The 14,921-nt window shown below is 33.6% G+C and overlaps 1 protein-coding gene across 1 annotated transcript in view; it reads left to right on the top strand.

Moving 5' to 3' along the window:
* The window catches only part of MSR1 (macrophage scavenger receptor 1), a 71,767-nt gene extending 60,002 nt beyond the window's left edge, over positions 1-11,765 (top strand). Inside the window, exons 9-10 of the mRNA XM_079140504.1 lie at positions 2,047-2,235; positions 10,640-11,765. Of these exons, the coding sequence (XP_078996630.1) occupies positions 2,047-2,235; positions 10,640-10,773 (323 nt within the window). The 3' untranslated portion in view covers positions 10,774-11,765. The remainder of the gene's footprint in view (positions 1-2,046; positions 2,236-10,639) is intronic.
* Positions 11,766-14,921: the final 3,156 nt, after the last annotated feature.

Here is a 14,921-nt window from a genome sequence, read left to right on the forward strand (position 1 = left end):
AGTTTATAAGCATCACTAGTTATTTCTGAAATAACATGCATCCTCTCTTAAATATCTAAAAATATGTAGTGTGATCTTCTAGTTAGGATTTCTCAAAGGGACATCTCTGGACCAACAGCATCAATATCACCTGAAAACTTGTTGAAAGTTATAATTATCAGGACCCGCTCAAGACACTACATCAGAAATTCTGGTTGTGGGACCAGCAATTTGTGATTCTGCTGAATACTAAAGTTTGAAAACAACTGCTTCAGGACAAGCAAGATTCATTAATGACATTTTTGGAAAAGTAAGAGGCAAAGAATGCACAATAAGAATGCTTGCACTTGTTTGGGCAGTAAGACAATTAGGTTCACATAATGTTTGAATATGCATTTTTTCATAGTGTGTATGATAAATATGTTAGGCTTGGATATATTTGACTTACATAAAAATAAGCATTTGGACATGATACAAATTAATACAAAGTGGCTGTAATTTTGAAAAGCTTCACCCTATTCATTCTTAGATTATTCTTTCTCATTTTCTTAAGCAATTACAGTGAATGATTGGGTCACCCAGGTACTATACTCAGTAATTGAAAGTTTGAATACCTTAATTACAAGTTATTTCTACTTCAAAAATATTTTTGTCTTATGCTTATTGAGTGAGGAATGACTTATGCACTTTGGCATGATTATATTGTCAGTGTTTAGCACAGAATTATTCTTGGAAGAATCAAGAAAATAATTATAATAATGTATATTACCAGGTCACATTTTATATTTCTGAGTGGCTCAGTTAGTTTTTTATGGGATATTTTTAATTTCCCCTACATGTCATTGACTTACTAGTTCAACAAAATTAACTCAAATTGGGGGAGAATTGTTGCTGAATTAAATTAATTGACCTCTGAAAATCACACCCTAACTCCATTTTCACATTAGAAAGATATTTTTGTCATAATAATTAATTATTGCTTTTTTATAATGTAGTGTTCCTCAGATAAATAGAATTGTATTTATTCATTGGCTTTTTATGATGATTAAGAGTGTTATTAGTTGTATTTAGTATTAATTACATTTTTAAAAATATTTTCTTGCTGAATTTCATTGTATTCTTCACATAGATGAATTTTATGCAAATACTCACTGGAATAGCATAAGTAATTTAAAGAAATGTATTACTCAAACTAAATTATTTTATAATGTTAATTGTACCCTTTTATTTATCTGTTTCTAGGTTCAAAATGTATATATTTGTTTTTAAGTAGGAAAAAATATTTTATATTCATAAAAATCTCTCTGTAGCATGATCAAAATTGTCTAGAAGTACATCATACATATGGCAACTTTCATTGGTTAGATATTACAGAAGAAATTACTTTTACAATTATAAACATAGTTTATTTTTTTGTAAAACTGACTCTTCTAGTCATTTTTCAAAATACCCATAAACTTTCTGATTATTTCATTAACTTTTATCCAAAGGCATGCAAGTGTACACACACACATACACAGCACCAACTTTGGAAAAAACATCCAGAAACCTAACGAGAAGGAATTCCCTTGCCATTTCTAAATGAATGTTCTAACTAGCATTACCTTGTTTCTCTTAGCAAAAGATATGAAATTTACTATGTTTTTGTTTATGGTATTATAAAATGATCTCCTTGACATCCTGTATCATTGAAAATTGATGGATTGTGTGTTCAAGATTGTGTGTTAGTGTGTCAGGAAAATAATGAATCATTTTGTTATACATTTTCCCAATAGTGTGAAAAATCTTTATAACTTCAATAAACCTGTAGCTGTTGACTTTAAGCTCATAGGACCGTAGTCTTTGAAGTGTTCTCATACATAGAACATAAAAATGCTAGAATGGATTTTGCTTAACTTGATGTTTGCAGTTAAACTCTTGAGCAATAGGTGGTGCTAGAAAGTTTAATATTTATTCCAATAGAGGAACTTATTGGGAAAAAAAAGTGCCAAAGTGCTCTTTTGAAAAGAAAAATGTATTATGAAAAAATGTTCACATAATCCTGTTGTTTATTTATTTACTTCACAGCTCTGTCTAAGACAATTCGACTGGTGGGCGGTAGCGGACCTCACCAAGGCAGGGTTGAGATCTTCCACAACGGTCAGTGGGGCACAGTTTGTGACGATCACTGGAAATTAAGTATTGGACAAGTCATCTGTAGGAGTTTGGGATACCGAGGCATTCAAAGCGTGCACAAGGAAGCTTATTTTGGACGAGGTAACTTAAAGAAAATCTTGTTTAAATAAAAAATGAAATGTAGACATTCTCTAACAATATGCAACCAAATAGGGAAAGGAGCAGATAGGATAGGAGAAAAGAATTTCATGTAGGATTTCAAAATGGTCAATCCTAGAAAACAGAAATAAAAGAAAGGGATGTTATAAATAAATGTCATGTGCTATAAAATTTAAACTACAGCAACCCATAATGTTTAAATTTCATTTTGATTCAATTGGTTAGTGGAGAATATTGATAAAGAGAATATTGATAAAGGGGAAAAGTTGATAGTTATTGATAAGGCAGATAAAGAAAAGTAAAGGACAGTGAATTACTGACAAGGCATGACACATCCTGGGTGACATCTTGGTCTGGGACACCCATCTGTGTAATACATGTGCTCATTAATGTTCTTTCTTCCATGGTACTAGAAAACACCAGCCTCAGTTGTACATCTCATAAGGTCCCACAGAAATGAGATATATTATTCACCCCTGCTTAAGTACCTGTATTCACCCAGGAACTGAAGTCATGGGAGAGAAGTAATTGCATAGACTCTCTGTTCCTACTATTTCTGGCCTTAAAAGGGAGATGAGAAACCTGGTTTTGAGGTTAATAAAACATTGAATAATTCTTTGGCTGAATACACATTGGTGTATTTCACCTAGATGAGTCAGTATACTGCTCTATGAATGTATTAGAATGTATTAGCAGGATATGAAATGTTTAAATGGATGTCCATGAAACTTCTACTGTCGATTTTTTCTAAATTGGCATCTTATGCTAAGCTTTATGTATAATTAAACATACACAGATGCTTCAATTCTAAATGACATAGATAATTGGAAAAGATAGCCACCCACCCAAGCATTTTTACCAATATTTCCTACTTCAATCTGTTACTTTCTCTAAAATGGATGTGACAAAAAATAAGATATAACCTTGTTGATTTTCTGTTATTATTCTAGATAGATGTAGGCACTCTGGCAAAATGGAGAGGAAATCATATGTAAAATTATAAAGATGAAATAGCAGCATTTCCAGATAACCTTATCTATAGTTATAAAACACTAGAGTATGTCAAATCATCACATCAGAGGACTAGAACAAGATGAAATACCCTTTCTAAATGCCTGAAGATATTAAGTGACATTATGCTACAATTTAATGAGTAATGAGTATATGCCAGACATTGCACTATCTGAATAATATTGATTATAGGTCATAGCTGCATTCTTTATCCCTTTATGTAAATGAATCCTTATATCAAATATAAGAGAGATTTAAGCAGGGATCTCAGGTTCTGAGGTCTTCACAGGCCAGAAGGATATTTTAATTTAATGAAGAGGCTAGACAGATAATAGAAAGTGGTAATGTGCAGTGTTTGTGTATCTAGATTCAGCTCCTAGCCACCAGATTTTCACTTGTGCCTTAGAAGTTTGAATGGAAGAGAAAAATAAATGGAAAATTTTATACACACACACACACACACACACACACACACACACACACATAATTTTCCACAATCAGATAGATGTTGGGAGTTTCCAAATTTTCTATCCCCACACTTTCAGAACTTGTTTCTCAGGTTCCAAAGTATGGTCTTAAAATCATTCTGCACCTGCAAAATTTACCTTCCCAAAAAATATGCTTTCAAGGTCAATTTGTTTTTCAGAAAAGAAAGCAAGAAAATATTCCCCAACCCTTGGCCACTAGAGGATCAAATGATGCAGCCAATCTCCTAGCAAGTCTGAGCTGCCAGCTGGTGTTTCTAGAATATTTTATTGGGAGAAAATCCATTTCTAAAATAACTAAGGTCTACATGATGAAAGACTGTTTATTTTAAATACATAATTATATAAAACATTTAAATTGAATATTAGCATCTGTGAAGTAGATATCTGCAGTGCTAACAGAGGACATAGAGTTCCCCTTCATGGGTCTTATTCACCTGTCAGATGACAAAAAATTCTCCTGTGTTAGAAATAACAATGTGATGATGGTTTAGCTTCTCAAGACATAACTCTGTTACAAAATGAAATACAGAATTTACCAGTTGTTCAGATAATGTAATCAATATGGATAAGCTTAATCTGAAAAAGAAAAATATTCTAAAATGCCTTTAATCAATGAATTCTTTGGTAGGTAGCTTTTATCGTCCAGAGAGTTGACAACTCTGCATTTAGCTTTGTTTCTTTAAGAAACCCAGGAGTACAGTTTATTAACCTCTTTATGTCTTCAGGTGAATGTTTCATCTATTACAGAGGAAACCAACTTGAGAACAACAATAGTAGTATATGTAATTTAATTCAGGGAGAACTAATAACCGTTTGGCAAAACACAGTGTATGCTATTCCAGCTTTACTTCCCTGAGCATGAAGCACTTCCTTTGCCCTTCCTGTGGAGTTCCAACATAGGCGGAAGACACATCCATGGAGGCTGTTGTTTAGATTGCATTAACTTTAATGTCTAATCTCACAAAAGAAATATGCTTTTTTCTCAAAGCTTTTTATTCATCCCTACTTACACGTCTAGCAATTTTGGGTCTAAAGCACTAGTAAGAAAAGATAGAAATAAGTATCCTGAAATACTGAATACTGGCAATTAATATTTTCTATTTCAATAAGGAATGAAACAATAGGGTTTAATCTCATGTAAAATTGTTTACTCCATAGTATCAGGATGTTGGTTTCCCTTTTGCATTTTTGAGCACTTATTAAAGCAAATTGGAAAAATTAGGAGCTTTGTTAGAGAATACGAGAGTTGAAACCTTAGCTCTGCTACTCATGCCACAGAATTCCAACTTCCTTTCTAATAAAAAAAAAAAGAAAGAAAAATAACCATCTGGCAGATTTGCTTTGAATCTTAAATGCACTAGCATATGGAAAGTGACCACTACAAAAACCCATAGTATTGTTTGATAGTAAAAGAGATCACAGCTAGCATGCTGTATAATTATAAATTCATTTGCTATTCTCTTTGAAAGAAGAGTCAGGTCAGTGTTATATGATATAGTGACATCGATGATGTTCCAAGAGTCTGAAATGTAAATGAGATTTTCCACTGTACAAAGGTGTGAAAGGTGCTCTCATCATCTCCCAATTGATAGTGGCCCATCTCTTGTTTCAGCTGTCTGTCTGCAGTTCAGTACCAAACAACTAAAGGATGATTAGGAGAGTTTTAAATAAGAAAGCAAGATGAGCTGGGACAAAGAAATAATAGAACTGAGGTTATTTGTTCTGAAGGGGAAAAAAATGTTTGAAAAGTAAATTTCATGATCTGCTTCATTGGATATTATATTTTAAGAGAGGCTTACATTATAAGCTGCTTTGGGATTAGACATGGTGAACAACCTTTTTATGTAAAACTATTTAGACTCCCCCTTGTTTTTCTACTCCTCCACTTTGAATTTACAGTTTTACCCAGAAGAGTGGAAAAAAGCAATTTTGAAGGTAGAACAGAGACAGAAGAGGAAACTTAGAAATATGAGTGAAGGTGTAGGGGAGTAAAAGAGAAACATGCATGTGAGTTCTAATTATTTTATTCTCTTATGAAAATAAGAAGAATAAGATTAATATTATATTGTACTTAATTACCAAAATTAAAACAAAAAGAGAAAATTTTAAATTTATCCCTTTTGTATAATTTCACCATTACAGAAAGAATATCATTTTCTGGACACAGTCTCCCTGACCCCCCTCCCATTTTTTCCTGGTTTTAAAATAGCAAACCTGGTTTACAAGAGATAATCCTTGTTAGCTTTAAGAACAATTAGTTTTGCAGCTGCAAGCAAAATGATTTATTGGAATAAAGCTTAAAGCATGCTCCTTTAAATAGGTTCTTTCATTTGGATGCACCTTTTGCATAAAGTGGAATGTTCTTTCTATTTCCTGAGTAGACAAAACCAGTTAAATTAAGGAAGCACTAAGAGCCATCTGGTATTTCTCATTGTACAGAGCAAGGAAGGGAGGGGAGTCACTTCTTCCTATCCAGGCTTTCCCACCTCTTGCTCCCTGTAGCAAACTCAGATGAGTTTTATCGGTCAATGGTACTACCTCTGGGAATTCGTTCAGGTATGTCTGAGCCTGTGTGGATTCTGAGGCAAGTAAGAGTTGGACTGGGAGCAGCTAATTCATCTTAAGTTTATAGTGCTGAACTCCATCTTGAAAACAGAAGCAAAAAGAAATTCTAAACATTAAGTGCCAACTTTTACTTATTCTTAGCTCCTTACTCTTTGTTTCATATTACCACTTTCACATTCCATATCAATTTTAAAGTGGAATTTCTTTATGCAAGGATAAATATCAGGCAACTAAAAAATTATAATCCCACACCTCTGAACTTTCCTTTCATGAATGGAAGTAAAATAATCCCAAAATAAATTTAAAATAAAAATCAATAGTTCAGAATTCAAGTTTTATGTCCTTCTCCCCTCCATTGAAAGTTGTGAAATGTAAATGTTTGGATGCTGGGTATTGTGGAAATGCTACAGGCCATTCATAGAATAGAATCATTTGTCAAGGACTAACTATATAATCTCCTTTAGTGCTCACAGAGCTTATGAGAAATAGATATTATAGCCCTCATTTCTCATAGAGCAAATAAGTATAGCTAGGAGAGGTCATGAAACTTGCCCAAATTTACAAAGCCATTGTGGGGGGAGTGTATGTCAATTTCATGTCTGAACCTGGAACTCATGCCACACTCTTTTCACCACACAGAGATCCTTCTAAATTCTTTATCCTTAAGAATTTCATTTTTTAAGGAGCCTTCTTCTTTAGAATCTTAGAATCATGGAATGTTAAAAGTAAATGAAATCTCAGAACTATTTTAGCTCCACTTCTTTATTCTGCACATGATAAAGTTAAAGGAAAATAAGTGGGTTCTCCAGAACCACAAAGACTCCATACCATAGCCTATGTCCACTAGGTCTGCTGTATTCCCACCCAAAGGCATTTCTAACTTTTGATTCAAAACAGTGTTTTTTTTCCTCAAAAGATAAAGTCGTCTTGAAATGCTTCCTTGTTGAAATAAAAGAGGTAAAATTTATGTCACCCATCTATGACTAGATATAATGTAAATATATCCAGATGCTTTTAACCATTAGTGATTTTTGCTTCCACTTCTATCTACTTAGCAGCTAATCACAAATCTCATCCCTTTACTGAGTGTCTGGTGAGTGTATGAGCTCCAATTACCTTTTTTCCCCATAGAAATGGTGGCCAACGGAACATCAGATTAAAGATATTTAAATCACTTAAAAAAAGCTCAAGAGACAGGGCTAAGGATGTAGCTCAGTGGTAGAGCTACCCACATGAGGTCCTGGGTTTTTCCTAAGCAACATGCATGTGCACACACATACCCACACACTTACTCAGTCATGCATTCACACACAAAAGGTTAAGAGGAAATTGAATTACCTGTTCACTATACTCTCAGGCATCATAAACCAAGCTCATAAAACTAAAGAAGCCATAGACAACAGTTTTATTGTTTCCTGTTGTTAGAAGCAAAATAAGTCCATTTTTCCTTCCTACAGCCCTCAAATATAAAGAAAGCCATAGATTCACAGATGCCTAGGTAGGTAGATGAAATAGACATATAGATAGGTAGATGATATAAATAGATGGCAGATACATAGATGTGATAGATGATGATAGATATAGAGATAGGATAGATAAATTCAGGATGAGAGAACAAAATCACATCTAAAATGTACACATCCATTTTACATAAGTTTACTCTGAATAGAAAAAATATTTCAGAAGCAAAAAAAAAAAGGCAACAACAACAAAAGTCCTTGAATAACTGTTATTATCTAAAAAAATAGAAACCATTTTTTTCTTGTAGGTTTACATGAGTATAAAATTTTATGAATTTTATGCTACCTTTGCATTAATTTTTTAATGCAGAAAACAATTTGGAATGAGATAGGAAATATATATTAAATAAAAATTTCCCTTAGGCTCCATAGTCTTAAATATGTTAAAATAAAACAACAACAATAAATCTTTGGAAGTTATTTCTATAACTCTATTTGAGCATCTATGTAGCCAATGAATATTACTAAGATTTAAGTGTTAATATGCTTGGCTATGGTCTCTGCTGTTTTGAGAAAGTCATACACCCTTTCTGAGTGTCAGTTTATCTATGAAATGGAAGTATTTGCCATGATTTTGCAGGGTTAGTGTAAGAAGAAAAACTTAAAATAGTATGTGAAAATACCCAGTATATGGACTTATACAAATGCACTCAAAACATGTTCACGGTGTGTGCCTGAATCTTTTCCACATAGCAAAAGACAAAAGACACAGTTACCAAAAACATTCATCTATGTATCCTCAGTGGAAAAAGAGGAGTACTAAGAGATTCTAAATGTAGAGATCACTCTGCCACTGCTCATGTGCATGTAGTTGTTCACACACCTAGAACATAAAGCCCAGTATGAGGTCAGGGCAAGGGAGTAGGACTTTGGTCTTATTCACTCCTGTAGCACTCAGAACAGATTTCTGTCATGGTTTTCTCAAAACGCAGGAGTGCAGTACATTGTTGATAAAGGGCACCGACTCTGGGCAGAAACAGGGTAGGAATGCCCTGTGACCTTGGGAAATGTTGCTTATTCCTCCTGAGTTTCTTCAATGGTAAAATGGCATAATATCAGCATAATTTTTTTACAGTTATTGGAAGATTCAATGAGACAATATAACAAATGAACATTGAATGTTTCCTGCTACATACTAATTCCTTAAAAGAATAAACTTAAATTTTCATTATTATCACCACAGCCTTGCTATTCTAACATTCATAATTCATTAACCACAGCTTCTAAAAATGTGCCCTCACACATCAGCTCATCAACTGACTAAGTCATTTCTTCCCTATGCTTCCCCTGCTGGAACAGTGCTATAGCCCATGGGAAGAGTTTCAGCTTAATCTCTTTTCTAGGACTGCAAAAATTCTGCACTTAATCCAGTGACTAGATTCATAAACTACAGAGCAGAAAAAAACCTCACAGTAGCCCAGTAACAGAGGCCATGGTGCCGCTCCATTCTTGTGCTCCCAGAAGTATGAGTCATGGATTTCACCAAAAGTTTCCCTTCTTTCTTTTTATATGGTTTATAAATGTCCATAAATGTGATGCATACACTTTATAAAGGTCCTGGTGTTTTGACTCCCTTCCATATTGGCACTGGCATTGTCTTAGAACTGTTATTATTTTCCTTTTTTTTTTTGTCTTTAGTACCAAAGATTGAACCCAGGGTTGCTTAACCACTGAGTCATATCCCCTGTGCCATGTATATGTATATGTGTGTGTGTGTGTGTGTGTGTGTGTGTGTATGTATATATATATATATATATATATATATATTTTTTTTTTTTTTTTTTTTTTTTTTTTTTTTTTTTTTGAGACAGGGTCTTGCTAAGTTGTCTTGAGCCTCACTAAGTTGCTGAAGCTGGCTTTGAATTTGCCTCCTGCCTCAGCCTCCTGAATCACTGGGATTACAGGCATAAACCATCGCACCTAACCAAACGTTTATTTTTAAAATTACCTTTTCATTTCATAGCATGAGTTCCTTTTAAAGAGAGTTGTTTGTTTATTGTTAAAATGGAGACTTTACTTGGGAATTAACAGTTAAGTATATTCATTTAGTTAAATGTCTGTCAGGTAGCTTACTGCTGATAGTCATTGCTTTTCTTACAATGTGCCTGAGAAGAAGCTCAGACAAGAGCATGTGTATTAACCCTGCTATTTTCATGTCGTTTGCTTGTTTTTGCAATTAGTAATGTTTTCAATCCACAGTTCCTTACCGTACAGTTTGTAAACCCTTTCCTGATTGAATCAGTGCTAGTTGAATTAAAATTAGATAGTATTTTGGTAAACTAGACACATGCACATTGAAATATACTGGAAGCTAAGAATAATGAAGATGCTGCCATCAAGTCCTCCTGACAGTATTTCTTATGTTCCAAACATGCCCCAAGACATTTTAACACACAGTTGCCACAGTTTAACATGTAGATCATCAGGTTATCACATATCTCCATTGCTATTAGAGCTTATTCCCTTCCCTATTTTTATATTAATAATAAAAAAATCCTTACATTCTTAGGGGAAAAAAATCAGTTATTCTTTATTTCATGCTTTCACAGACCTTTGTAGGTACCTTTGTTATAGCTATTGTTTCTTGGTACTTTAGTAGTTTACATGTTGGCTAAAGTTCTCTGAATCAGGGGATTCATTTTTGAATCCTAACAGAGAGCACAGAACTTGCAGATAGATAATGATCAATATTTTAGGCTTAATTAGGCTTAATTAATTTAGTATTCGAGTTAATGGTTTTGAATCACTCAAACATGACCACTTACCTATACTTACTAATGCAGTTATATCTGATTATTGCAGGTACTGGTCCAATATGGCTGAATGAAGTATCTTGTTTGGGGTCAGAGTCATCTATTGAAGATTGTAATATCAGGCAATGGGGTGTGAGAGTCTGTTCACACTCTGAAGATGCTGGAGTCACTTGTGCTTTATAATGTATTTCCATTCACATTTATGAAATCATTGTTATAAAATGAGTATTATCCTTTTCCACTAAAATCAGCTTAATGAAAATTTAAGGAGTTAAGAATATCATCCAAAGACCAGTAACACTTTTATATAATTGGATAAACAATGAATACTTTTATACTTATTCTATATTTAAAACATTTTAACTTCTCTAGGTTTTTAATTTGAATTTTCTAATGCAATGACATGTTAAATTGAATACCTTGACTTTTAAGTCTCCTAGATCACAAACATCAATGATAGTTGAAACACATAACAATCATTGGCTCTAATTTTTGATATCTTCACTACAAGATTTTATTTTGTCATTTTCATCTTCATTGTAACATATTTAGTTGATTTTCATTACTTTCTGAATAAATGTGCCCAGCTGGCAAAATCTCCATTATATACATTTTTTAAAGGCAGAATCTTATCTATGAGTGTGTAATAATTTGAGTGTTAGATAGCATTGCTAAATGATGTTTTGACTATGATGGGCCAGGGAACTTATTTTCATGGCCATGTGCTGACTGTTGTAAACTATAAACTTAGTTGAAGCAGGGTACCTATCACTGCATGTGTGCAGGCAACTGGTGGATCAAAAATGTCACTTGTCAGTTCAGCTTTTTATGAATTTTTGGTTAAGTTGAATGACTAACTTGTTATAATTCTAGGACACTGTGCTTAAAATGTATGCGTGATTATTCTAGTTTAACTCATAGATTGCAAATTCCTTGAGTGTAGTAGACAGAGAAGTTTCAACTACCTGTCTTTGGAATCTTTCATGAAGTCAGTCAACATTTATAACCATAGAAAAAGAGACTGAGAGGGGAGGCATCTTCAGGCCTAAAGGGACAATAGCCTTGGGCATGCTCCTAAGAAGTCCCTCAGAAATAGTCATCTCATCTCATCTCATCTCGAGAGCCATATCTCAGAATAGAAAAGCCACTTTTTAAAGTAGCTGTCTACATGTAGGGAAGAAAGATCAGTGGTTGTTATTGAAATTCAACTGAATCTAATTTCATTCCTAAAAGAAACTTAATTTTCAGCTATCCTATGTTCAACTCATATGAATATGTGATTATATAATAATTTTTTTAGAGAATTGCTCTACTCTTCTTTCTTTGTTGTAATAAGCAAAAGTATAGGTGTAAGCATTTTTAATCCTTGAGACTCAGTACCCAATCATCTTTCTAAGAGGCAAAAATGTTATTCTGGAATTGCAACCATTGGAAATAACCTACAGAAAATGCACTTTATCTTGCTGTATTCTTTCACTTGTTGACTACTGGCAGTTTTCTCTATCAGTGTAATTTTGTAGTGAACAAAAGGGATTCTGAATCTAGACTGTGTCAAACTTACCACATTTTCCTAGTTACAAATTCTCTGTGATCAGTTCCACTGTCTATGGATTTTATTCACAAGGTAAATAAGTGGGTTTTAAAAAGAATCTTTGCATCACCAGCCTGCATGGCATGTCTGAGATTAGTGCCTATGGGCTGTGAATATTATGTTTCTATAGGATATAAGGATACTGATATCCCACTTACATATAGCTAGTTGTATTTTTATTAAGCAATCCAAAAATTATTTTTCTGTCATTGAGATAACCTACTAAGCTCAGTCGAGTCTAGAAAAGAACTTAATAATGCCAATGTAATTTGAGGACTTAATTTATTTTGAAACAGTGAATTGTGTTAACTCCTTCAAGAAGCCTACATTTGTGATTTAGTTTTAATTTTTAGAAAAGGAACCAAATGACCAGAAGCATTTGTCTCATCATCTAGCATCAAAATAAACATAAAGTTTTTATTTAAAAATAAAGGAAGGGAGGCAGGAAGGAAGGAAAAGGAAGAGGAGGAGAGGAAGGAGAAAAGGGACATAGAAAAGAATAACAGTTGACATTTAAAGACTAAACATATTTCACTTCAATTATCTGAATAGTTTCAAGTCAAAACCTTCAATTTTTCCAAACTTACAAACCATGGCAAAATATTATTCTCAGATAAAGTGTTGAATTGAGGCACATGCCTATTACAAATCATATAGTGATATTTGCTTATTAAGGGGAAAATAGAACTTTTAGAGCCTTAATGATAATGTATTTGTGTTCAGGGTGGCAGTAACATTTATGCCAAAACCAACCACAGTCTAATAATACAAACTTCTCATCATTGGCTTACAGAGATAGCCTAATCATTCCTCAGTGGCAAATGCATAAACATTTTTTAATTTCTTCTATACAACACTATATAAAAATACAATGAGTGAATCAGATATCAATATGTGGATTTTATAAAATAGAATAAGCAAGTTCTAAAATGATATAGATGGTATAATTATATTTATGTTAATATTTAATTATCAAACACAATTTCTTTATGAATTCAAATAGGTGGAGCAAATACACATTAATAGTACCATAACCTCAGCCTAGTGGTTACCTCTGTGGTATAGGGAGGACTGGAATGGGCAAAGAGGGCTTTAGACAAATTTGTAAATATAGACAGATATGAATATAACTATAAATGTACTTTTCTGCCCATATGCATATTTGCAAACATGAGAAAACAATAATATCTGAGTGCCTGCTCCATTATTTTCTGTATATTTAAAAATTTTAATAACTAAAACTATGAGAGACTTTTACATATGCTATGACATTAAAAATAGAGTAAACTCAGTTGCTTGAAATAGAGTAGAAAGATGCTTGCTTCTATATGTTCTCCAACTGAATCACAAAGATTTTTACCTTTCAAGAAAACAATAAGATTTCTCTTTCCTGAATGCTTCTTGAGGCAGTCTGAGTGGTATTCGTCACCCAATGAAAAAGACTAAAGCTTCCAGAAAACGTGTAAGATTCTGGGTCAGGAGAGGGCTCTTCATGCTGCAGCATCTTGAGGAGTGCAGGATCTCAGAGAACATCCCCCACACACTTCATGTTTTTTTTCATGTTTTTTATCTGTTAAGAATATCAGCAAGGGGCTGGGATTGTGGTTTAGTGGTAGAGCGCTTGCCTAGCATGTGTGAGGCACTGGGTTTGATTCTCAGCACCACATACAAATGAATAAATAAAGATTCATCAGCAACTAATTAAAAAAACAAAACAAAACAAAAAAAAGAATATCAGCAAGTCTGGAAGCAGGGACTTTTTCACCAGAAGAAGGTCTACTAAGTTCTGGGATTTATAATAGGAGCTCTGAATTTCCAGTAAGAAATGTGTATTATTTATACAATGAAATTCATTTCTAATTTGAAAAATAAAGAAAAAAAGTAGAAACAATCTAGTCCAATGTTCTTCTTGATTTCAAAGAGGACATTTTTGGCACAGATAAAATATTTACATGAGATTACTCACCTACTAGAGGGAAGTAGCACCAAGTTTTCTAATTCACAAGTCATTCTTTTGTCAGATAAGCCAGATGCATTGGTTTTCCCACAACTTTGCTATGTTTCAAATGTGCTTTAAAGCCCATGTGTTAGAAACTCAACCCCCAACACAACTCAATCTTCCTCACAAGTGTTCCACGAATGGATTAACGTCAGTATAACAGAATTGAATTTGTCATTGGGGCAGTGGGTTTGGTGTAAGTGGGAATTTGCCCTCCCTTGTGCTCCTGTGCTCTCTTGCCCTTCCACCTTCTGATGCAGGATGATTGAGCAAGGAGATCCTTATCAGAAGCCTACAGCAGAGGGCATCTTGGACTTCCCAGCCTCCAGAACTATAAGAAATGTATTTGTTCTTTATAAATTACCTCGTCTATGTCATTCCTTAGAGCAGCCAAAAATGGACCGAGAGTGATTTTTATAGGCAAATAATTTTCTCTATATATTTTGTTTCTTAAGCACACTTCCACAGATCAGTTATTAGCAGCTTTACATATAGGAGGGAGGTGTAAACAAATTAATCAACTCTGTGCTACTTTACAAGAATGGTATAGTTTTTTAAAAATGTTCATACAGAAAGTATAAAGCAGATTCAAACCAGTGGCATAGAAATTAAATATTGCAGTGTTCTTACTCAACTTCCCTCTTCTCTAACTTACCAAAAACAAGGGGAAAAAAGTTAAACACACAAAAAATTCTTTAATAGCTAGGCCAAATCTTCTCTGGCTCCTTCACTACACTGGTG

Source organism: Sciurus vulgaris (genome assembly GCF_902686455.1).
Source record: "Sciurus vulgaris genome assembly, chromosome: 5".
In the NCBI taxonomy this organism is placed as follows: domain Eukaryota; kingdom Metazoa; phylum Chordata; class Mammalia; order Rodentia; family Sciuridae; genus Sciurus; species Sciurus vulgaris.